This window comes from Cydia fagiglandana, chromosome 24 (assembly GCF_963556715.1).
Source record: "Cydia fagiglandana chromosome 24, ilCydFagi1.1, whole genome shotgun sequence".
Taxonomy (NCBI): Eukaryota; Metazoa; Arthropoda; class Insecta; order Lepidoptera; family Tortricidae; genus Cydia; species Cydia fagiglandana.
Window position 1 is genome coordinate 5,294,604 of NC_085955.1, and position 26,493 is coordinate 5,321,096.

The 26,493-nt window shown below is 38.1% G+C and overlaps 1 protein-coding gene across 1 annotated transcript in view; it reads right to left on the reverse strand.

The window, feature by feature from the left end:
- Positions 1–26,493, reverse strand: part of LOC134676164 (unextended protein) — a 304,119-nt gene that overhangs the window by 269,534 nt on the left and 8,092 nt on the right. Inside the window, exon 2 of the mRNA XM_063534448.1 lies at positions 1,821–2,180. Within this exon, the coding sequence (XP_063390518.1) occupies positions 1,821–2,180 (360 nt within the window). The remainder of the gene's footprint in view (positions 1–1,820; positions 2,181–26,493) is intronic.

Sequence of the window (26,493 nt, forward strand, 5' to 3'; positions counted from 1 at the left end):
TTAACCCCGGGTTAGTGGGATGGTGCAAGTGGGCCTAAGGGACTAACGCTGGGACTGGCTTCGGCTATGACGAAAACCATAGGTGGGAACGAAAGGTCCGATCGCTGTGGTTGTCGCCTTAGCCGAGCCAGTCGCGCAATGTCGTGGCCAAGCCGTAAGGTTGGTTGCTTACACATACAGCATTAGCGGCAAATTAAATAGTAAGACATTAACATTTCTGTATGGCTTGGTTTTTCTAGGATAGCGGTGCCGTCATAAAGCGGCCGTCTCCATACTAAATAATACGGCTAAATATTTATGGATGAGTAGTATTTTGTATGGAAACGGCCGCTATATGACGGCACCGCTATCCTAGGAAACCAGAGCATAACGGCCTCAACTGGAGACCAAAACCTCCATATACCCTGGTATATGGAGGTTTAATTACACAAACGGGTCTACCGCGATATAATTTCATTGTTTTTACAACAAACATTGTTTCATTGTTTTTCATTGTTTTTATTGTTATTTCATTGTTTTTTGTTTTGTTTTTGTTTAAACAATGAAATTATATCGCGGTAGACCCGTTTGTGTAATTAAATATGTGTACAAAACGCGAGAGTTTAAAGTGTTATACACCGTGTTTTTATTGAATTCCGTTAACTTCGGGGTATGGTTAAGTACGTTTAAGAGAACTAAATGGCATAGTAATATCTCAAAAAAAAATTTTTTTTGCTTTTTTTAGAAAAAAAAATAAGTTTAAAAAGTAATTAAATGTAGCATATAGCGTTGTTGAAACATGGGGATTACATTTAACTCAACCAAACAATTGAAGTCTGTGACATATCAATGTCATTTCGTACATCGATCGACCGAGATTGTACTTAAGTTTAGTAGCAAATGTATGAACTGATTCTAAACACTAATCAATATGTAAACCGGCCCTAAGGCAAGTGTACACACTTGTAGAAACCTTAGAGGAAAAAAATAAATTATTGATTATCTCCTAAATGGAGTTAATTAGAATACCGGTGTCTTTGAGAAAGTTACTTGATTTAAGCTCCGGAATGCACCCTTGAAATTAACGGAAATCAAAAAAAACACGGTGTATATGGAGGTTTGTTTGACATAAAGTTTATTACCCCCTTTGTTTGACATAAAGTTTTAAGCCATTATAATTATTATCATCAGACTTACTCGTAAAACTGAAACAGTTAACTTTCAGGATTTTCGTAAGGTTATCCTATAGATAGGTCAGGTTAGGTTTGTTTTATGGCAATCCTGAAAAGTTACGAGTTTCTGAACCAAAAAAGTTAATACGTAATGCGGACAAACAATACATTATGACTTAAACCTTTTAGTTTTAGGGGAACAATAGAGACCCTTGGTATATAGAGGTTTTTATATTCAATTACACAAACGGGTCTACCGCGATATAATTTCATTGTTTTTACCTTTAATTCCGACCACACGATGTCTTTCCGTGACCACAGCTGATGCAACTCAGCTGAAACGTCGGAATTAAAGGTAAAAACAATGAAATTATATCGCGGTAGACCCGTTTGTGTAATTGAATATGTGTACAAAACGCGAGAGTTTAAAGTGTTATATAGAGGTTTTTGTCAAGGGGTTTATCCACAGTTCCACTTCAATAAGATCTAAACCACCGGAAGGCGCAGCGTGGGTAGACCCCCCACAAGGTGGACCGATGACCTGGTGAAGGTCGCGGGAGTCCGCTGGATGCGGGTGGCGCAAGACCGGTCATTGTGGCACTCTTTGGGGGAGGCCTATGTCCAGCAGTGGACGTCCTCTGGCTGATATGATGAAGATCTAAACCTTACCTCAACGTAAACTTCGAATCGGAAAGCACACTAGGTATCCCATTCACAATCTTCGGATCCTTATCGGCTTCCTCCACTCTCAGCCCGTCAATCTTTATTTTACCCCAATCAGCTTTAACATTGTAAAAATCCATGTCAACATCTATTCCTCTCGTCGTAGAATCTACACTGACATTTCTTTTCATCCTTTGATTGGTATCTTCAGCATCTCGTTTTCTTCTAATTAGATTAGTTTCAAAATTTTTGGTTTTGTTGAAGATTTCGACGTCTCGGTCTTTGGCGGGAGTGTTGGGGAGATAGTTGATGTCTGTGTCGTGGGAGAGGTCCCAGTGTTGGACTTGCTGGTTGAGGTCTGTTGAGCTGTGGACAATGAAATACAGTTAGAGGTTCTATAGTAAAGTGTGAGACCATCAAAAGCGTACACCCATCTTAGAGGCTGGCAACGCACTTGCCCTCTGGTGTTTTTATTATTAGTACCCACACAACCGCAGCACAAGCCTTCTTGAGCTGCCTGTGGCGCTTAGTCAATTTGTGCATTCATATTCATATTCTTTATTTGTATTGATCATACATAGTCACAGAATACAGATGCGTAATTTACATTCGGTATGTCAGAAATATATACAATTAAAATGTACATATCATTATAACATTGGAAAATAGTAATAATTAAATTGTCAATGAAATAGTTATACCCCGTTCCAATACGTTGGGAATAATAATAATAGCTTTCCATTTAACATTCGTCAGCCTTCTAGGAATTCCTTGACCGAATAAAACGCCTTTTGGATCAGGAAACACTTGAGTTTTTTTATAAAAATGAGATCTGAAGCAGCATCCTTTATTGATGTCCTATAATATTATATATTCCTTTTGTCCTTTCACTCCCTCAGGCCAAGCCGAAAAGTGCACCGATATTATTATTAGCTCTATTTTAACTGAAAACAACATTCTGTCAGTATTTCATTTTACGAATGATCGAAATCTTAAAAAAGCACTATGTAAAACTCTAGTTTCCTAGGATAGCGGTGCCGTCAGATATATAGCGGCCATCACCATACAAAATACTTCTTCTTCTTCAGTCGGTCCCTCAATACTGAGGATCGTGACATCATATCCTTCTTCTTCATTTCATACAAAATACTACGACATCCATATTTAGACGTATTATTTTGTATGGAGACGGCCGCCATATGACGGCACCGCTATCCTAGGAAACTAGAGCTTTACCTACCCCTATGTTTCAGACTCAACGTAAACATATTGTTTAAATTTTCCATGAATTGAAAATTTCCAATTTTAGATTAGCCACACCCCTTTCAAGGTAACATAACCCTGTCATTCCAAAAGCACCCCTAACACTAACCACGCAAGGTTGATTGTAATTTACATTTGTTTCCAAATTGTAGGTTAGCACGCAACGCAAAGATGGTTACGCTACAGGATGATTCGTAAAGACTACTGATGTGCCGTTGGAAAGTTTCCAAAATTGCGATATTTGCACATGGAAATTTTTCTGAAACTTCTCATATTTTTCATATATTTGTATAGGAAACGTTGTACGTTGGGAGCGCTGGTGGCCTAGCGGTAAGAGTGTGCGACTTGCAATCTGGAGGTCGCGGGTTCAAACCCCGGCTCGTACCAATGAGTTTTTCGGAACTTATGTACGAAATATCATTTGATATTTACCATTCGCTTTTCGGTGAAGGAAAACATCGTGAGGAAACCGGACTAATCCCAATAAGGCCTAGTTTACCCTCTGGGTTGGAAGGTCAGATGGCAGTCGCTTTCGTAAAACTGGTGCCTACGTCAAATCATGGGATTAGTTGTCAAGCGGACCCCAGGCTCCCATGAGCCGTGGCAGAATGACGGGATAACGCGAGGAAGAAGAAGAGGAAACGTAAGTTTTCTGCGAAATTTCAGAGAACTTTGCCTTTCTTGGATACCTTTTGTAACTAGTAGTCAAGTCAAGACCGAACAAGATGTCGGGGTTTAAAATTAACCTACTGTCAATATGTTAGATATTGGATACGATAATCTATTCTAGTTTCAGATAGATATTTGTACAAGGGCCTTTGCGTGGAAAACTAAAATAGACAGTTAAAACACTTCGCTCAGAAATATAGTTACGTAAAATAACAGTTAATCCCTCTTGCCAATAGCTTACAATAGCTTTATAATTATATAGTTCGTTTTTTAGCATTAGAAAGAACTTCAAAGAAGGTAAGCGGTCTTGACATGTCTCTAAATTGAAAAATGCTCTTTAAAAATCATCAACTATTACTTATGAAAGCAGAAGGATATAAATGATCGTATTAGATTCATAATTGTTACATATTTGACGAAACATATTTTTTCAATTAAAAGACACATCAAGATTGTTTGTTTACCTTACTTCTAATGCTAAAAAACGAACTATAGATACGTATACGATCGTCCAATTTTAAGGTTCACGCCTCACGGTACCCGCCAAAGTTGCTGACTCATTTATAATTGGATTAAAAACGATTCTTCGTGGAAAACCCATCCTGTATTCCTAGCCCCTCTGCTCGATATACACTACAAGTAAACACGCAACTCGTATGTTATGAATGACGTATATTTACAAATTCGGTTTACGTTAACCGTAAACAAGATTGATTAGATTATAATGTAAACAACTAGTTTTGACTGAGTGACCGATATAGCGGTCAATTTCAATGGAACAAGGTTATTGAATTTAAATTATATTTCAGTATTTAATGTCTGTATCTTTAGGTATTGAAATAAAAGTAATAAACAAAAAAAATACATTTTCGGATAGTTATAAGATTTATTGGTTAACCAACCAAATATATTTATTTATTTATTTAAACTTTATTGCACGATAACAAAATGTACAAATGGCGGACTTAATGCCTTGAGGCATTCTCTACCAGTCAACCATAAAGTCCAATATAATACTGCCTGGATCTGTCACTGAACGACCTGACTTTAACCAACATTATTTGATCCACAACTGGCTTAAGGAGCCATTTGAGGGTAGATTTTGTTTACTTTTATTTAAATAGATACCTAAAGATACAGGAATAGTAAACGAGCGTTTTCCAAAAAAAGTGTACATTTCATTCATGTCTTCAAAATATTGACTACTTGGGCTCATTTTACTCAGAATCATTTGTACATTCACGCCTCATACGTGTAGTAGAAGAGCCGGCCGCAAATTTTCTAACCGACTTGATACCACGATGAAATGCACAATGGTTTCCCATAAAAGTGATGCTAAGTCCGAATTCGATAGTCTGCCACGGCGGAACTTGCCGAAAGTACGAAAAAGAAGGCCACTTCCGGTGCGAAAAAAGGGGGCTGATTTAACCCATCTGATACCGAAATAATAGTTATGGCAGCAGTTAGAAATTTACATGTAGACACATAAAAGCGAAGTCTGCCAGTATTTTTTTTGCCGGAAGTGCTTGGCAGACGCTCTCAAAGGTGGCCAACGGGACCCCTAATTTAACCCATCTGATACCACCATGAAACCAATTCCAGTCGGTAGGTATGAACCCTCATGTCAGGAATATATAAGTCTGCCAAGGCTTTTCCTGCCGAAACACCTTGGCAGACGAGATTATGTAAGCAAGGTCGGCATCGGTTACCCTTTTTTTTTTTTTTTTTTTTCAAGAGGGGAAATGCTTTACGCATACCACCCCGGCGCGGGGACGGGCCGGGATGGTTATGTGGGACTCCCTGTTGTGGGCTCATGAGACCCCAGGTTTACCCACTAAAACCCCTCTGTTGCCGCCTCGCTGCTATACGGCGAGGTCCCAGGAACGCCGAAGTACTCTTCCGCAACCTCGCCAGGGCATCGGTTACCCTACACTAACCCATCTGATACCACCATGAAACCAATTCCAGTCGGTAGGTACGAACCCCCATTTTAGGAATATATAAGTCTGCCAAGGTTTTTCCTGCCGAAACACCTTGGCAGACGAGATTATAAGCAAGATGACCATCGGTTACCGTACACTAACCCATCTGATACCGCCATGAAACCAATTCCAGTCGGTAGGTATGAACCCTCATTTCAGGAATATATAAGTCTGCCAAGGCTTTTCCTGCCGTAACACCTTGGCAGACGAAATTATGTAAGCAAGGTCGGCATCGGTTACCCTACACTAACCCATCTGATACCACCATGAAACCAATTCCAGTTGGTAGGTATGGACCCCCCTTTTGGAAATATATAAGTCTGCCAAGGTTTTTCCTGCCGAAACACCTTGACAGACGAGATTATAAGCAAGATGACCATCGGTTACCGTACACTAACCCATCTGATCAGGGACTGAAAAGGTACCTTTAAAAACGGTTTTGACCGGTCTTTTGAAAAGGTACCCGACCGTTAAAAGTAGCATTTCGGTACCAATATCAATCGGTACCCGTATCTAAACAAGCTTCCGTTCAAACGGTACCGTTAAATAAAAGTACCTTTACGTGTTTTGTTTCTAGGTATCCGACCGTTAAACTGGCATTCCATATTGATATCAATACTTTAGGTATCCAAATAAGTGTTAGTCCAAACGGTACCGTTAAATAAAAGTACCTATACGGATATGTTTAAAGGTATCCGACCGTTTAAATAGCATTCAGGTAATGGTATCAATAGTTTAGGTATCCAAACAAGCTTTAGTCCAAACGGTACCGTTAAATAAAAGCTTACCTCCAAACGGTACCTTTAAATAAAAAAACCTTATCGCGTTTGATCTGATACCCTAATTCTAACCGGTCACTCGCGAGAGCGGGGAGGGTACGCGTGTCTCAATTATATTGTATGGAATCAAAAAAATACAGTTGCCTAAGGACTTCGAAGCAGACCTGGACCTGGACCTGCTAACCCGACCATTTTGGAATCCAAGATGTATGCCGTGCACTTTGTCACAAAAGTCGTCATGGGTGTCGTCAATCATGTAACTAAACCACTTCGTGTTTAGGCTCTTTTGATTCGTCTCGACAAGATCTTTGACACTAGGTGATACTCAGGGTCTGATGATCGAGCTGGAAGGTGGTCACCAGCACCAATCAACCATGCAACTAAACCACTTCGTGTTTAGGCTCGTTTGATTCGTCTCGACAAGATGTTTGACACTAGGTGATACTCAGGGTCTGATGATCGAGCTGGAAGGTGGTCACCAGTACCAATCAACCATGCAACTAAACCACTTCGTGTTTAGGCTCGTTTGATTCGTCTCGACAAGATCTTTGACACTAGGTGATACTCAGGGTCTGATGATCGAGCTGGAAGGTGGTCACCAGTACCAATCTACCATGCAACTAAACCACTTCGTGTTTAGGCTCGTTTGATTCGTCTCGACAAGATCTTTGACACTAGGTGATACCCAGGGTCTGATGATCGAGCTGGAAGGTGGTCACCAGTACCAATCTGACGTGCACTTTGACATAAAAGTCATCATGGGTGTCGTTTTATAGGTTTCAGGGAGTGCAGAATTCAAAAATGATGACAAAGTATTATTGCATGATGTACGGTGATAGGCCTTCACGATGCACTGGAGGATAGCTGGAGCAGCAGTACAAAGCGTAATGGCGGCCGAGACCACGAACCGCCGAATGATATCCAAGAATTGGTTGTTTATTCGTATTTCCAGAAGAATTCTTCATTGACTTCCCCGCTCCCGTCACACTTGCACTAACATAATACCCACTCACATAACATAATATTCACTGCATAATATGCTATCTAAATTATACATTAAAAATAAAAATAAATGTCTGCAGCACGATCCGCCATGTTCCAAGGATCATTCTAAAGTCCCAAGTCAGAGTTTAGAGTCGTCAATATTCAGTCAACCGAATACTGTTTGACATTTGTGTATTAAAGTTTGTAGTGATGAGGTTGAGACTTGAGACACCGTTTCAAGTACCTTAGTAGGCGAGCTCCCGACCGATAACGTCATTTTGAAATTACATCAATCGAAATGAAATCAAAATTCTAACAACTCCTCCCATCCCCCCTCGGTGACCGCCCGTTACGCCCGTAGTAGGTATATACATGGAATGTAATTGTGGAAATGTGTTTTGTGAGCCGATTATGCATTTCATACAAGTAACAAAAAGTGGAAAAAACTAGCTATTTTGCATTTAATCAACATTTGAAGGTAGGCCCGCCCCTACTGTTTGACCAAGATGTTGACTTTATAGAGTAAGAAGTTAGGACTTTTACAAAGTAAAATTCTTGGTACCTACTACGGGATCTGATAACTTTCTAGTGTAAAAGCTTTATACATAATGCGCTTGGCCTTGGCAACACATCACATGAAATGTGTTTGGATTTATGCATGTTTGTATTATTTGTTAGCATTGTTTCGTTTATTTATATTACTAATTGTAGTTAACCTGATGTACCTACCTATCGTTTATTGTTATACATTTATAATCGATTTTTATCCACTTACGGAAATGTCATATGAATTGAAACTACAGACTCGGTCACAACACTGCTTAAAAGAAATAGGTAACTAGTAATACATGGTAAATTATTATCGTAAAATATTCTATTACTATTATGGGGCATGGCACTTATATTATTTGCATGGCACACTGCGTCCAATTCGCACGACCCGACGTGCGCGCGGGATATCACTATAATAATACGCGCATAGCGTTGTCTCGCTCAAACTTCGGAGCGACGTGCGAATCGGACGCAGTGTGCCATGCCCATATATATGATCTAAAAAAATTCAAAATTATGTTTAAAAAAGCGAAATACTGATTTAAGTACTTGACAAGCCCTTATATTATTACGGAATTTTATTTATAATTTCAATAGCCATGCACGTTTACATTCTATGGGCGTTGTGATGTGATGTGTCAAATGTTTGAACTTGGAAGTAAATCTGACAAGCCATTATTCGGCTGTCCCATAGCAAAACCCAGTAAGTGCATCAGACCAAATTTTACAGAAGGCGTAACAAGATAAAATGTGTCAGCCTCAAAAAATGTTTTAAATTTTAATACAAAAAACGTACCTACATGAATAACTACTTAGGAACTATTCCATATATCAACATCAATATTATATAATAATATTGTATTTATACACGTTTATGCCCCTTACTAACTTTGAAAACGTGAGCACCGATGTTTTGTGTTACATATTCCCACTCCAATACCTACCTAGTAAGTGCTCGTTTTAGGTGTGAACCTGGTGTATCACTTATCAATATTCAAGACATTTCGGGGTTTTTCCCACTAGTTACCACCAAGTTATTACCAGTGGTAACAACTGAGATGTTTTTCTCACTTTTTACCTCTGCAAAAACTGAAAAAAAAAATCCCACTAGGTATTTACCACCAAACTTTGGTGATAAATACCTAGTGGGTGAGATGGTGGTAACTACTTGGAATTATTTTTATCTGTATCAGTAGCATACTTTAAAGTTTAAATTATAGCATATTACGCTCTTGTAATTGGGTGGTAAAATTCTGTTTGAACCCTTACTAGGTTTTAATATGGGGCAGGCGCAGTGCCCCCGCACGTCAACCCAGTTCAAAAACCTAGTAAGTCTGCTGGATAACCACGCTAAAACCTAGTATGTCTCAGTCCCTTCCTAGGTTTTGATATGGGATTTGTGACTTGCTGAGTTTTATAATGTTAAACCGTCACTACACATGCTACTTACTAGGTTTGGAGGTGTCAAAATCTCCGTTGTTTATGCCGATTTTTGAGCAGGTGTCTTTGTAATCGGGTGAGGACTTACTTGGTGGGTCCAAATTAGCGTTGAAAATTTCCGGAAAAAATCCCGTTTCTTTCCAAACGGCTCGTTTTTTTCGGATTTTTACAGAAAAAAACCATGAGATTTACCGCTTCAATTTTTCCGAATAAAACGAAAAAAGCGATTTAAACAGGTTTCAATCGGTTATTTTTCTGAGTTAACCGTTAGCGTCCTTCGGGTTAACTGAACCCGAAGTGGTGGTGGAAGTGGTGGTGGAGTTCGGGGTTATTTTTCTCAATACTGGCGACATTTGACATCGGATCGGTGACAGTGTCAATTCAGTTCAGTTGTCACAGTTGTATCATTATACTTATCAGTCGGTTGGTTTTTTTCTTTAAAAATCCGAAATAAACGGAATAAACGAAAATTTCATAAAATCTCGAAAAAATCATTTGATTTTTTCCGACATTTTCAACGCTAGTCCAAATAACATAAAAACAAATTTTGAGAAATTTGTCATTTACTAGGTTTTGATATGGGACAGCCGTATTGTGCGGTTTGTTTTTCGGTCGGGTACCCTTACCTACTTCAAAAAGTTAGCCTTAACGGTACCGTTTCAAAAAGGTACCTTTTAAATTCTATTTATTCGGGTACCGTTACTATTGGGTACCTATTCAATTGATACCTTTATTTTAGGTACTGGTATTTTTCCGTTTTATTCGGGTACCATTACTGTTGGGTACCTATTCAATTGATACCTTTATTTTAGGTACTAGTATTTTTCCGTTTTATTCGGGTACCATTACTGTTGGGTACCTATTCAATTGATACCTTTATTTTAGTTACTAGTATTTTTCCGTTTTATTCGGGTACCATTACTGTTGGGTACCTATTCAATTGATACCTTTATTTTAGGTACTAGTATTTTTCCGTTTTATTCGGGTACCATTCCTGTTGGGTACCTATTCAATTGATACCTTTATTTTAGGTTACCGGTCTTTTGCGGTTTTTCAGTCCTTGCATCTGATACCACCATGAAACCAATTCTAGTCGGTAGGTATGAACCCTAATTTCAGGAATTTATAAGTCTGCCAAGGCCTCTCCTGCCGAAACACCTTGGCAGACGAGATTATAAACAAGATGACCATCGGTTACCGTACACTAACCCATCTGATACCACCATGAAACCAATTCTAGTCGGTAGGTATGAACCCTAATTTCAGGAATTTATAAGTCTGCCAAGGCCTTTCCTGCCGAAACACCTTGACAGACGAGATTATGTAAGCAGCATCCACATACGAGGGATCCGTATTTTGGGATTATACAGATTACGGACATTATTAATAGCTGTAGGCTTATTTATTACTTTATGCTTATACATATTTGTATATTATTATGTTATTAATAAAATATATTTATAATTTATTAAACCTAAACTTAATACATTGGGAATTCATTACCTGCTTATGGCAGTAGTAGGGATAAGTGGGTGAGTTCTGGCTCACTGGGCCAGGCCAACTGTAGCAAAATGTCATTGTAGCTCGAATCTAACCTAATCTATTTTTATTGCTTTTAGAATATTTCAATTATCTACTTTTGCAAAGTTAAAGGTTGAAATCTCTATTTCGCAAAATGGAATTTTAATGTGACTTTAATGTATGTGCAGTCTACTTAGTAATTGGGTTTTAAGATATAAAAACACACATTTTATTTCCTATCCTAAGTATCCTATCCTAAGTTTATTCAAATAATATTCTGAACATATATAGTAATTAGACTGGTCATATTTTTCATAAAATCGATTTCGACTGGCAAAGCATATTACTTTTTGGCAACCGGGTTTTTTAACCTAATTAGACCCCGCTGAATCCGAATTTGCCGGTTGCTCGATCGAAATCTTGACCGGAAGTGAGATATTTGACATTAAAGGTCCCTTTTTTTAGTTTTTTGTAAATAACTCGTAAACGGTGGCACATAGCAAAAAATGTTCTATCACATAAGTATTCGGCATAAAATTGCCTACAAGAAAGATTCAGTTCAATTTTTCGCTAGGATCAATATTCAAAGAGATTTTAACGCGGGAAATTTAATTATAATCACTTCTAAGGTCCCGTTTTTTAGATTTTCGTAAATAACTCATAAACGGTGGCCAATATCAAAAAATATTGTTAGACGTTAATAATCTACACAAAATTTTGAACAAAAAAGATTCAATATACTTTTCGCAGAGATCAATATTTAAAAAGATAATAAAGAGGGAAAGTTAATTATAATAAATTCTAAGGTTCCTTGTTTTTATTTTTTCGTTAATAATTTGAAAAGTATGACTCATAGCAAAAAGGCCATATGGGGGGGTGGCGATCTTGTGGCGTAAATCAACATTCAAAACGGTGTCAGTTATAGAGTGTAAGAACGTGCGGCTAACGGCTATAAAAGTAGTACAACTAAACAGGTCGTTTTTAGTGTTCTGTGTTTACGTGCCAACAGACTCATTAGATATCTTAGCGGATTTTGTTGAGTGCTTAAGTGAAATTCGTGCTATTACCGATGAATGTGACGCGGCTGCGGTGTTTATTCTAGGTGATTTTAATGCGCACCCGAGCGCTCGTTTTGGTTCCGAAGTTTTGAATTTTTGTAGTGAACATGATTGGGTCTGTATTGACATAGAATTGCTTGGATTGTCTTCTGACGTGCATACCTACGTAAGTGATACTCATGGCATTGGAAGATGGTTGGATCACTGTGTAGGTTCACAGGCTGCGCGACAGTCTGTAGTCAGTGTAAATGTCCTTTATGACGTACTATGGTCCGACCATTTCCCATTGCAATTACGCTGTAATCTTGATATCTTAAAGCCTAGTGTAATGGTTAGTGACCTCCGTAGTGATACAACATGGGGGGAAAGAAATTCAAATCAAATATCCATTTATAGTGATTATTGTAACATTAAATTAAAAAATATTGATTTTCCATCCGCTTTAACTGAGTGTAGCGATAAATTATGTAACAAAAGTACTTGTAGAAAGATATTGGATGATCTATATGGGTCTATTGTAAATGTTCTAGTCGAAGCGTCGCGTTTGAGTGTTAAACAACATTCTGGGGTTGGAAGAAATCATTTAAAAAAGCGATACGTTACAGGTTGGAACAAACACGTAAGGGAGTCTCACCGAGAGGCTCGGCTTAGCTTTCAATATTGGTTCTCATGTGGTAAGCCTAAATCTGGGCCTATATACCAAAAAATGTGTGAAACTAGAAAAGTGTTTAAAGCTAAACTAAAATGGTGTCAAGACAATAAGGATCAGATAAAAATGGATATGATTGCTTCTCATCATTCAAAAAAGGACTTTTCTAGTTTTTGAAAGGAAAACAACAGGTTGAATACTAGGCCGAGCTTACCGCTTAGCGTTGAGGGTGTTAGCGAGCCGGCCCTGATAGCAGAATTGTTTAAGGATAACTTTAGAGTGCAATCCGTACTGGGGCCAGCTGCGAGCAAACCATACCACTGCCAAACTAGGTTACATGAGCAGCACATTCTTTTCTCGGCTAAGGAAGTCGAAAAGGTCATAAGGAACATGACTCGAGGAAAGTCTCCAGGACATGACTCACTGAGCATTGAACACCTCCAGTGCGCTGGTGTACACTTTCCTAGGGTACTCGCCATGTTCTTTTCTCTATGTATAGGTCACTCATACTTACCTAGTGATTTAATGAAAACGGTGGTAGTGCCGGTTATGAAGAATAAGGGTGGCGATGCCTCTAGCATCGGAAACTATAGGCCTATCTCCTTAGGAACTATTATTGGTAAGGTATTGGACAGTATGCTTGAAAAACAACTGAAGATGCACCTCAAACTGCACGATGCTCAATTTGGTTTTAGGGCAGGCTTATCCACTGAAACTGCAATATTGAGTCTCAAGCATACTGTTCAATACTATAATGAAAGGAGTACGCATGCTTCCTCGACCTGTCCAAGGCTTTCGACCTTGTGTCATATGATAGATTGTGGGCAAAACTGGAGACCGAAACGAGTGTTCCTAGGGAGCTTATTAGTGTGCTTAGGTACTGGTATGAAAACCAGAGCAATTGTGTTAAATGGGCCGGTTCGCTCCCAAAAATGTACAAGCTTGAGTGTGGAGTAAGACAGGGCGGGCTTAGCTCGCCCTGTCTTTTTAACCTGTATGTGAACAGCCTGATGGATGAGCTCAGCAGTGCCATGGTCGGATGCTCAATTGACGGAAAAATGGTCAATAACATCAGCTACGCAGATGACATGGTACTGCTGGCCCCATCTGTCAGCGCCCTCAACCAACTGCTGCGCATTTGTAAGAGGTACGCGGAGGCCCATGGTCTGAGGTACAATGTCACAAAAAGCGAACTGCTCGTGTTCAAGGCGGGTAGCAAAACATACTCAGTTCCACAGGTAAAGCTGAATGGCGTTCCTTTGAAGCAAGTCACGCGTTTTAAATACCTCGGACACTGGGTCTCTGAGTCCATGAGTGATGACCTGGACATAGAACGGGAGCGTAGGGCCCTGGCGGTCAGATGCAATATGGTAGCTCGCAGGTTTGCAAGGTGTTCTAAGAATGTTAAAGTGACGCTCTTTAAAGCATATTGTCAGACCTTTTACACCTGCAGCCTGTGGGTTAACTACACGCAGAAGGCGCTCAGGGCCCTAAGAGTCCAGTACAACAATGGTTTTAGGATGCTGTTGGGGTTGCCGCGATTTTGTAGTGCATCGCAGATGTTTACTGATGCTCACACGGACAGCTTCGCCGCTATTTTGCGCAAAAGAGTGGCATCCTTAGTGAAGAGGTTGAGTGGCAGCCCAAACAGCATACTGAACACCATTGCAGAGAGATGGCAGGGGCGCTTCCAGGAGCACTGGAACCGTTTGCATTGCTCACTAGGTTATGTATAATTGTGTTTTGTCTGTGATAATAGTTATGTGTGTATTAATTAATTGTACTAACGCTAGCTCTAAGTTATTTTATTTTGTTACTAACAACTATGGACATAAATTATTCCGAAATAAATTATTTGAATTTGAATTTGAAAAAAAAAATCTTATACATACATAAATAATAAACGTAAAATTTCCTACAAGAAACATGCAGAACACTTTTCGCTAGGATCAATATTTAAAAAGACAAAGCAGCGGGTAAAAATAGGGACCTGGAAATTGATTATAATTAACTTACCCCCTTTAATACCTCTTTAAATATTGATCGTAGCGAAAAAGTGTACAGAACCTTTTTTGTGGACAATTTTATGTTTAATATTTATGTAGAATATTGTTTTGCAACGGGCCACCGTTTACGAGTTATTTACGAAAAACTAAAAAAAGTGACCTGTGAACTGATTGTAATTAACTTTCTTCCTTTAATATCGCTTGAAATATTGATCCTAGAGAAAAGTGTTCTAGATGTTTTTTGGAGGAAATTTTATGTAGATAATTTATTCTTAAAAACCTATTTCGCTATGGGACACCGTTTACGAGTTATTTACAAAAAACTAAAAAAGGGACTTTAAAATTGATTATAATTAACTTACCCGCTGCTTTGTCTTTTTAAATATTGATCCTAGCGAAAAGTGTTCTACATGTTTCTTGTAGGAAATTTTACGTTTATTATTTATGTATAAGATTTTTTTTGCTATGAGTCATACTTTTCAAATTATTAACGAAAAAATAAAAACAAGGAACCTTAGAATTTATTATAATTAACCTTCCCTCTTTATTATCTCTTGAAATATTGATCCCTGCAAAAAGTGTATTGAATCTTTTTTGTTCAAAATTTTGTATAGATTATTAACGTCTAACAACATTTTTTGATACTGGCCACCGTTTATGAGTTATTTACGAAAACCTAAAAAACGGGACCTTAGAAGTGATTATAATTAAATTTCCCGCGTTAAAATCTCTTTTAATATTGATCCTAGCGAAAAATTGTACTGAATCTTTCTTGTAGGCAATTTTATGCATATTACTTATGTAATAGAACATTTTTTACTATGCACCACCGTTTAAGAGTTATTTACGAAAAACGAAAAAAACGGACCTTTAATGTCAAATATCTCACTTCCGGTCAAGATTTCGATCGAGCAACCGGCAAATTCGGATTCAGCGGGGTCTAATTAGGTTAAAAAACCCGGTTGCCAAAAAGTAATATGATTTGCCAGTCGCATCAAGAAGGAGAGCTATTTTGAATTTTTTTGTCTAGTCTAAATATCATTACTTATTCTGTGTACAGTGGAGAAAACTAATGAAATCATGCAATTTGATTTTGCTATTTTTAAATAAAGAGTAACTAAACAGTATTTTCCACAGTTGTTGGTAATGATACCATCTCTTACAATTTCTCTTCATGAACATTTTATGATACCTAACCTTCCAGTTTTCGCCCGAATTAATCAAAAAATTCACCAACTCCATTTACACCAACCAAATAGAAAACGGGTCCGTGTCCGAATTCGCGATCTCGAGTCCGGGTCCGCGTCCGGGTCCAGGTTCAGGTAGAAGTCGAATTCAAAATCTTGCTTGTTTTGCCAGTGGGGTAACTTGCTTAACAATCAATTAGAAAAAGACAAGTCGTCGAGGAGTTCCGTTCTGATCACCATCAGCAATACCACTTCATCAAATGCCACTGTTCTTAATGTAAATCCTTGTTTGCCTGATGAAAATACAAGAGTCACTATACAATGCCATTAATATTTGTAGAGTTCCCTCGATTCCTTATGGATCCCATCATCAGAACTTGAGCTTCACGAAAATATGACTTAAAAATCTAACGTGCTTAACATACATAACGAAGAGGACAAATCCCCAAACATGAGCTATGCGTCGTTGAAGAATTCCATTCTGATCATCATCAGCAGTTTCACTTCATCAAATGTCACAATTCTGAATGTAAATGCTTGGTTTGTTTAAAATACACCAGTATCACTATATATGTTAGGGACGTTAGGGTGGTTCAAAAAACATTTTTTTTCCTAAGGGGCACCCCCTTATTTTGTTACACTTATTATGTTGATAAAATACACCAAGTTTCTTAATTTATCTCAACTATACTTCGTTTTTTTTAGCATTAGAAATTAGGTAAACAATCTTGATGTGTCTTTTAATTGAAAAACACATTTTAAAAATAAGTTACGGCAAATATGTAACAATTATTAATTTAGTACGATCATTTATATTCGTCTGCTTTCATAAGTTATAGTTTTTGAATTTTGAAAAGCGTTTTTCAATTAAAAGACATGCTAAGATCGCTTACCTTCTTGCAAGTTCTTTCTAATGCTAAAAAAAACGAACTATACAAGGGGGTGCTTAACCACGTTGAAATTTTGTATGTTGTTTGAAACCCAACAAAAAGAGTATTTATGATTCAGAATTTTATTTAAATATCTGGTTTCACACTATTTGCACATGTGATGTATAAGTTTTGAAGTAGAAAAACATTTTCTTTCAAAATAATATCTTTTAAATCACACTTTCAAATAATGTGAAAACTACTACTTACATAAAAATCAAAAAAATAGTAACTTTTTTTTTTCATATAATTTGAAAAATTTCAAAGTGTTTAGGCACCCCCTTGTAGTTAAGATTGTAAGATTACAAACTTGGCGTATTTTGTCATAATAAGTGTAACAAAATGAGGGGGTGCCGCTTCTTCTAGCTAGAGTTTGAATTTTTCCCATACAAACGTGAACCACCCTTACAAGATTTGAAGAGTGCCCTCGATTCCTCATAAATCTCACCATCAGAACTGGGTTTTGACAAAGACGGAACCAATCTTTATGTATATACTTACAAGTTACAACTCAATTAAAAAATAATTTTCAAAATCGATCCCGAAATGACGGAGATATCAAACATTAAAAAACCGAATTAATACCTCCTTTTTAGGGTTCCGTAGCCAAATGGCAAAAAACGGAACCCTTATAGATTCGTCATGTCTGTCTGTCTGTCCGTCCGTATGTCACAGCCACTTTTTTCCGAAACTATAAGAACTGTTGAAACTTGGTAAGTAGATGTATTCTGTGAACCGCATTAAGATTTCAACACAAAAATAGAAAAAAAAGGTTTACTAACGAATGGGCCAAAATCGTGTCCCAAATCTGTGTAAGAATATGTCCTATAATATTTATTATTATTTATTATTATTATTATTAAAGTATCACATCCCAAACTATGTTTCCAAAATTATCATCTCCAAAAAAATTTTTGGCAAAACAACTTATCGCAAATTTTCAGTTAGCAATAGTCTTTTTTGGCAAGTTATTGTTTAGCAAATAATTACTTGGACAAGTTTCATTTTACCAAATATTATTTAGTCAAATGTATCATTAAGCATAACTTACATGTCCCAAAATATTGCATGGCATACAATTTACATACCAATAAAGTGGAGGTTGCAGAATTTTATTTGTCTAGTATTTAACTGATCATTACATATACATAGTAAAATGTAACGTCAAAAAAAACATTCTTACTGCCAAAAATATGTAGTAAATGATCACTAAAATTAAAACTCCATTTTAATATAAAATGACAACCAAATTTGTTACATCTTGCTATTCTATTAAAGCAAATAACACCAAAGTAATCATTATAATCCAAAAATAGTAAAAAACTACCAATATTTAAACCACATTTTAGTTTAAAATGTCAAGCAAATTTTTTAACATCTCGTTATTCTATTAAATTAATTATTCCACTTCGATGACCTTTTTCTAGTACATAGTATTTCGTTTCTGTAAGGATCGCAGTTCTAACCTAACCTAACCCACTTTTCTAATAGCATTTCGATTCTGTGAGGGTCACAGTTCTAACCTAACCTAACCCACTTTTCTGATAGCGGTTCCGTTTTGTGAGGATCGCAGTTCAAACCTAACCCAACCCACCCAAATTACATAGAATTTAACGTACCTATATTAACATAACAAAAAGTACAAATTTAAATAGAGATCCCTCTTTGTCAAATTTGCGAAGTGACAATTTTGACCAAACATCTTTTTGGAATATAATATTAGACAATAAAAAACGTTTGCTAAATAAGTTTTTGTCCTAATAACATTTGACAAAGTAAAATCATGCCAAATGATAATTTGACCAAATAAATTATATGCGAAGTGTAACTTTGCTAAAGGTTCCTTTGGGAAATGAAACTATTGCGATAAGTTTGTTGGGAAGTGAAATTTGGCGAAATGTATTTGGCCGAAACGAAAGTACACCAAAAAAAAAACAATAAATTTTGGGGGTCCCCCATACTTGGAACTGAAACTTAAAATGTCTTTTTCATTAAACCCATACGTGTGGGGTATCTATGGATAAGTCTTCAAAAATGATACAATACAATACAATACTCTTTATTGCACGCCTCACATACACTTAGTTTACAATAAATGGACAATAACATAAACAAAGACAATAGAGGTAACAAAAGGCGGTCTTATCGCTTATGATATTGAGGTTTCTAATATCATTTATTTCTAAACTGAATAGTTTGCGCGAGAGACACTTCCAAAGTGGTAAAATGTGTGCACCCTCCCCCCCCCCCCCCTTTAACTTCTAAAATAAATTTAACTTCGCACTGAATGATGACATCGTACGGGGCTTAAAGCCCCCGTAACGCAGTGAACGTGTTAAAGTCACATTAAAATTCCATTTTTCGAAATAGAGATTTCAACATTTAACTTTGCAAAAGTAGATAATTGAAATATTCTAAAAGCAATAAAAATAGATTAGGTTAGATTCGAGCTACAATGACATTAGTTTGGGTTCAAAGCAAGGTTGCAGGGCCTCAACAAGGGAAAAAAGGGGGAGGGACTGTTGGCCTGGCTCAGTGAGCCAGAACTCACCCACTTATCCCTACTACTGCCGTAAGCAGGTAATGAATTCCCAATGTATTAAGTTTAGGTTTAATAAATTATAAATATATTTTATTAATAACATAATAATATACAAATATGTATAAGCATAAAGTAATAAATAAGCCTACAGCTATTAATAATGTCCGTAATCTGTATAATCCCAAAATACGGATCCCTCGTATGTGGATGCTGCTTACATAATCTCGTCTGTCAAGGTGTTTCGGCAGGAAAGGCCTTGGCAGACTTATAAATTCCTGAAATTAGGGTTCATACCTACCGACTGGAATTGGTTTCATGGTGGTATCAGATGGGTTAGTGTACGGTAACCGATGGTCATCTTGTTTATAATCTCGTCTGCCAAGGTGTTTCGGCAGGAAAAACCTTGGCAGACTTATATATTCCTAAAATGGGGGTTCGTACCTACCGACTGGAATTGGTTTCATGGTGGTATCAGATGGGTTAGTGTAGGGTAACCGATGCCGACCTTGCTTACATAATCTCGTCTGCCAAGGTGTTTCGGCAGGAAAAGCCTTGGCAGACTTATATATTCCTGACATGAGGGTTCATACCTACCGACTGGAATTGGTTTCATGGTGGTATCAGATGGGTTAAATTAGGGGTCCCGTTGGCCACCTTTGAGAGCGTCTGCCAAGCACTTCCGGCAAAAAAAATACTGGCAGACTTCGCTTTTATGTGTCTACATGTAAATTTCTAACTGCTGCCATAACTATTATTTCGGTATCAGATGGGTTAAATCAGCCCCCTTTTTTCGCACCGGAAGTGGCCTTCTTTTTCGTACTTTCGGCAAGTTCCGCCGTGGCAGACTATCGAATTCGGACTTAGCATCACTTTTATGGGAAACCATTGTGCATTTCATCGTGGTATCAAGTCGGTTAGAAAATTTGCGGCCGGCTCTTCTACTAATATTTTTTAATTTTTTCATAAAATCCACAGGAGAGACAACTTTTGTTCTAAAATCAGCGTACGATCCGTAAATAGCATCTTATGAAATAAATAACTTTATAGAAGTTATTATTAACCGGAATTCACGGTGAACTTGCATTACGGAGCGTATGGCTGATCGCTACACGTTTTGCGCCGTCTATATCCGAATTATCCGACAATTCCTACAAAACGGTTGAGGATCGGGAAAAATGCCTTGAACATGATTTGTCTCAAATTGTATGCTCTACAATCTTCATTTATATGTAAACATCGTTGGAGGTATAGAAACCTTGATATTTGCGATAAAGCAATTTTTGTGACCTTTGACCTTGAATAAACTCCGGCGCGAATACGAGGTTTTCTATAACTTTTATCGTAATTTAAAGACCACCGAAACGAAGGTGTGGTTATACGAGTTTCCAGCTTATTATTTGTCATTCCAGGGACAAAACCTTTATTTGACTGGGTAACTAAGGAATCGCCAGTACGACGCTCAGACCGGCACGTTTGCACTTTAGTTCATGTATCTCCGAAACTAATGCAGATCCCACTCTCAAACTTTCCATGTATTTTCGATGGACTATAAGCTACATTTTGAGGCAAAAATAAAAATTTTCAAACATACCGAACTTTATATAAATTTGACTTGAAATTTTCATTTCCGGTTTTTTGTATGAAAAAATGAAAAAATATCAAAATTGTTATAACTGCAAGATAAAGCAATTAAAATTGTATACAAACCAATATTAAACTTATTTTTCAGTTTATTAAATAATAGCTACATCAGCTTTTGTAAAATGCTCTCCTCAAATTTCGTCCATTTTTTAAATGCTTCCAAACCGGAAACGGTGCCAAATAAAAAAAAATAAAAGAATGCGTATTTTTAGAATATCGAGTAGTATAATTATTCCAAATTTCAGCAAATTCTATGACCTGACACTTTTTTCGAAGCCCGCTTGGCGTGAAATGCCCCACGTGAAAAAATGTGTCCCAAAATTTTGTATGAAAAAATTTTTTTCCAGTGCGTCACGTTCATACAAATAAAAAAAAATCATACAAGAATGACGATCTGGAAAGGAAATTTTTGGACATATTTTTTCATGTATGAGGCGTGAATGTACAAATGAGCCCAAGAAGTCAATATTTTGAAGACATGAATGAAATGTATACTTTTTTTGGAAAACGCTCAAACACATCGCGGATACGATACAGGCAAGAGTTTATGAAGTTTAATTTGTTTACATTATGAAAAGGAGCAAACATTTTATTAACGTATACGTTCTGTATAATATGAGCTATGACAGTAACAGCCACATAGAGTCTACGTGTTGGATCTATATTAGAGATGCACCGGATATCCGGTTACTATGCGGTATCCGGCCTATCCGACCATTTTTTAACTATCCGGCCCGATACCGGATAGTGACCTACTATCCGGCCGGATACCTGATAGTAACATTGCTTGATTTCGGAGAAAACCAATTGAATTTAAGGAACAGACACGGTCATATTCGTACCTGTTTATGATTTTAAAACAATTTAATCATTCCACTGACTTGCACGCGCACTTTTCGTACCTCGAAATGAAACCGCGCGAACGTTTACTAGGAAACAGATCAAACCTGCAGAATGCGCACCTGAAAAACCGAAATGTAGGTATAGTTCCGCTGGCTGAATATTTGGCAGCCGGATACCGGATATCCGGCCGTATTATAGGCCGAATATCCGGTATCCGGCCAGACAACTATCCGTTGCATCTCTAATCTATATCCCCACGAATGCCTATAAATGACCGGGCTCGAAAGACCCGAGTTTTAAAACGGAGGTACAGAGGGATCACTCTCTAACAAAACGCGTCAAAAGACAGATATGACCGTTAGGTGGCGGAAGCGTGAGCAGGAGTCCGCTCCGTAGCGGTGCGCATCAACTACCACTGCTAGGCACCAATATTGTGGGCATGTACTTGTACGAAATCGCGGAGTGAGCCACGCCTGCTTAAGATTGAATTTTCCCTTCCTACCTGCCTTACTGAATATACAGTCAGCAGCAATAATTGATAAGCGGGCGAGGTATTCCAAATGACATTGACGCGATTTTATTGTTAAGAGAATAAGAGCGCGTCGCCTCATTTAACAAGCACCTATTAACCCTACGTGTTACAGATAGCCCCATCTGCAGAGCTTACATGGAGGCAGAGGAAACAGCCGCCCACGTGATTCTCGAATGCCCAGGGGTGGCAGAATACCGGGCACAACACCTCGGCTCACCGGGGCCTCTCCCAGGAGTCGTCGGCAACGTCAAGGGTCTGCTAGGCTTCCTGGTGTTGGGTTGGCAAGAATAGTGCCCCCAACCCACCACGCAAAATAGGCGCATTAATATGACGTCGAGTTGCGGAAACCAAGCCCGCGAGAACCTATAACCTATAAGAGCGCGTCAAGGTAATTTTGATCACCTCGCCTGTTTAGCAACTTCTGCTGCTGACTGTACACTTTCTGTTGTTGTTTACAAGCGTTCATTCCCATGCCGAGGTTAGACGACAGCCGCAAACAATTAGTAGGTGACCTAAAAACGGGGAGGGGAATAGGCCAGCCACCTTCACCCGGTGGGAGGGGGCCTTGGCAGGCAAGGGTATTCATAAAGCGATCACATGTACTGCGAACTTTGAAAACCAAAATTGATGTATCCAAATCTCGACTACGATTCTGCAATGATGCAAAATTAAAAAGATAAACATTTTTCGAACGTCGATTTTCGCGTCAGCATGGACGCACCTATTATCTTACCTTATTTAACCTACCTTTAAACGAGCAATTTTTGTATATATTATACTTATACGTATTATATTTCGGGGATCTCTCGGAAACGGCTCAATAATTTTCGCGGGCGAAAAATCAATCCAGCTAATAGGTCTTATCTTTGGGAAAACGCGCATTTTTGAGTTTTTATGTTTGTCCTGATATTCTGCATTTTAACTGTGCTGTTTGGTAAAAATGGTAAAATATGGTGGTCATGCAATTCGTCACACTGAAAATCATAATTATAAGATTTAAGCTAGTTTTTAATTTCGTTTAGTTGTACCATTATAAGTGTAGTTTTAGTGTAACATTACTAGTAATATAGCCGAGGAACCTGTCGAACAAAATTTGAAACAGAAATATATTTTCAGATTCATTGAGTTAAAGCTAGTATTATTATATACATATAGCAGAATATTTTAAGCAACAAATTGTCCAAATTACACCTGTGGACTCATTCTATGCAAATAAAGATTCTATTCTATTCTAAAAGGTAGATGGCCATATTTTCCGTCGCGAGCACTAAGCGCCATATTTCTTTCTATATTCCTATTTTTACGCCTCCTCTTAATGTATAAAGTACGGGATTTTTTATTATCATCCCTACGTTTATGATGTCTGTTTGGCAAGCCGCCAGTTCCATAAATATCCCTGCGTCTAGTTGCTCAAACTTCACACCATCCATCTTTCACCAATATAGCTCTGCTTGGAAAACATCGTGCCTCAGATATTGGGAGAATGGGGTCGGAAATTTATACATGGGCCTTTTCGCCTAAGAGCCAACAGGAGTGGTAATTTCTCCATACAAACGTACTCGACTGTTTCCTCCGTGGGTTTTATTCAAAACTGATATCAATTAGCCAAAAAAGCAAAACGGTCCGACACAGATAATTTCATAATCATTTAGATTTCCAAGTTTGGTTAGGATTGGTTAAGTTTTGGAGGAGGAAACAGTAGAGTACGAAACCTCGATTTTTTAGATTTTTCGCCTTGTCCTTATCGCACTAGTTTTAGGAGCCGCTTCCGTTAGCGAGACGGGTATATTTACCTAAAATATTTAAAACTCAGCTCCTGTTTCGTCTTAACATATTAGTCACTTTTGTGGGTTTCAGTCAAAAAACTCACAAATAGTTTCTATTTCTAAATTTCATTATACGGTCCCCGTTCGGATAGCAATGTAAAATTATGTATATTAAAAAACATTATTACCATAATTTTACAGTTTTCACACCAGTTCGTATCTTGTTTCGGTAGCATCTGAATCCCTCGCTACGCTCAGCTCACTCGATTATCTGCCTTCAAACATATGACGCAATCGTCCACTTACTATTGGCAATGAAATACAAATACAAAACCTTGAATGGTGAGTAGACGCGTTTTTATAGGGACGTAGTAAAATTTTACTACAAAAGTTTGAGCCAGTGCCAAAGTGGACACTTAAGATTTCATTATGGCAGGGGTCTCCAAGCCCCGGCCCGCGGGCCAAATCCGTCCCGCGACGCGTTCCAATTCGGCCCGCCGACACCCAAAGCGAGTGCCCACTGTCCGGCCCGCGGGAGCCAGGCTCCAGGGGTTCAACATTCATTGCGAGTGGAACTGTTCCTAACAGCAGCAACCAGGCACCCTCCCCCGGCGCAAAAAATCGCTATGTGTTTTTTTACGATTTTTTGATTTTGGTATATTTGAATTCCTTTTTAAATTTCCCGTGGACCCACATAAATATTTTTGTTATATCTTTATTAGTTTTGAAAATAAAAATTCCGCTATGTGAACACAGAACAATATTTGTCCAAAAAAATAACAGAACAGAAAAAAAACAGCTATGTGATTTTTTAGAACATAACGATATTAAATGCCTTGTTTTCCGTCGAGGGTGATGGCGATAATGTTACACATGGCGATTTATTGTAGAATGGATTACCCGACATAGATCATAAAATCCGCTATGTATCATCTCTCGTACTATGTTTTTTGGCAACAAATTGCTATATGTACAAACTTCACACATGACAATTTTAATGAACCAAATTTAAGTAGCTATGTAGCAAAATTTGATTAAAATAATAATATTGTAAAAAAATTAGAAGAAAATCTGTTTATTTTCTTCATGAGTAAAATGTAAAAATCATTGATCTATAAGAAAAAAAATACAGGCGCAACAAATATATTACAAAACAACAACAAACATATTATAAGCAACAAATATATTATAAAGAGTATTGTATTGTATTGTATATTACAAACAGGAAAATAAACAGTTATTTTTGTCTCCTGAAAAGTAGCTTAAAAATACATGGCGATTTTTAGGGTTCCGTACCCAAAGGGTAAAACGGGACCCTATTACTAAGACTTCGCTGTCCGTCCGTCCGTCTGTCCGTCTGTCACCAGGCTGTATCTCACGAACCGTGATAGCTAGACAGTTGAAATTTTCACAGATGATGTATTTCTGTTGCCGCTATAACAACAAATACTAAAAACAGAATAAAATAAAGATTTAAATGGGGCTCCCATACAACAAACGTGATTTGTGACCAAAGTCAAGCAACGTCGGGAGTGGTCAGCAGTACTTGGATGGGTGACCGTTTTTTTTTTGCTTTTTTTTTTGTTTTTTTTTTGCATTATGGTACGGAACCCTTCGTGCGCGAGTCCGACTCGCACTTGCCCGGTATTTTTTTATTCGCACCGACAATATAGCCCTCACGTAAAAAAGTTTAGAGACCCCTGCATTATGGCAATAAAAGAATAGCACTTTGCTACATTTATTATCGTAATCTGAATCGTAATGTTTATGTGTTTTGTACAGGATCAGCTGTGCCATTAGGTATTTACCTACAAGAAATTATCAGTCGAGAAATGCCAAAAAATATAAACATCATCAATCATCATCTAGACAGGTTCCCGGCAATTTTGCAAATGCACACTTTGTCAGTCGTGAAAACGGTATTGCTGTACGGATGTGAGACGTGGAAGGTCACAAACGACATCTCACGTCGGCTCCAAGTCTTCGTCAACCGCTGTCTTCGCCGTATTCTCGGTGTATACTGGCCCGAGAAAATCTCCAACGTAGATCTGTGGGAACGCTGTGGTGAGACTCCGATCAACCAGCAGATCAAACGCCGCAAGTGGAACTGGATCGGCCACACGTTGCGAAGGGATTTCGATCACATCCCGAGGCAAGACCTCGACTGGAATCCCCAAGGAAAGCGGAAACGTGGCCGTCCTAAGCAATCCTGGCGACGGACGATCATCGCAGAGGCGGCGACCATTGGCAGGACGTGGAGCGAAATGAAGCGCGTAGCTCGAGACCGAACGGGATGGCGTAGCACTGTGGATACCCTCTGCCCCATCTAAGGGACA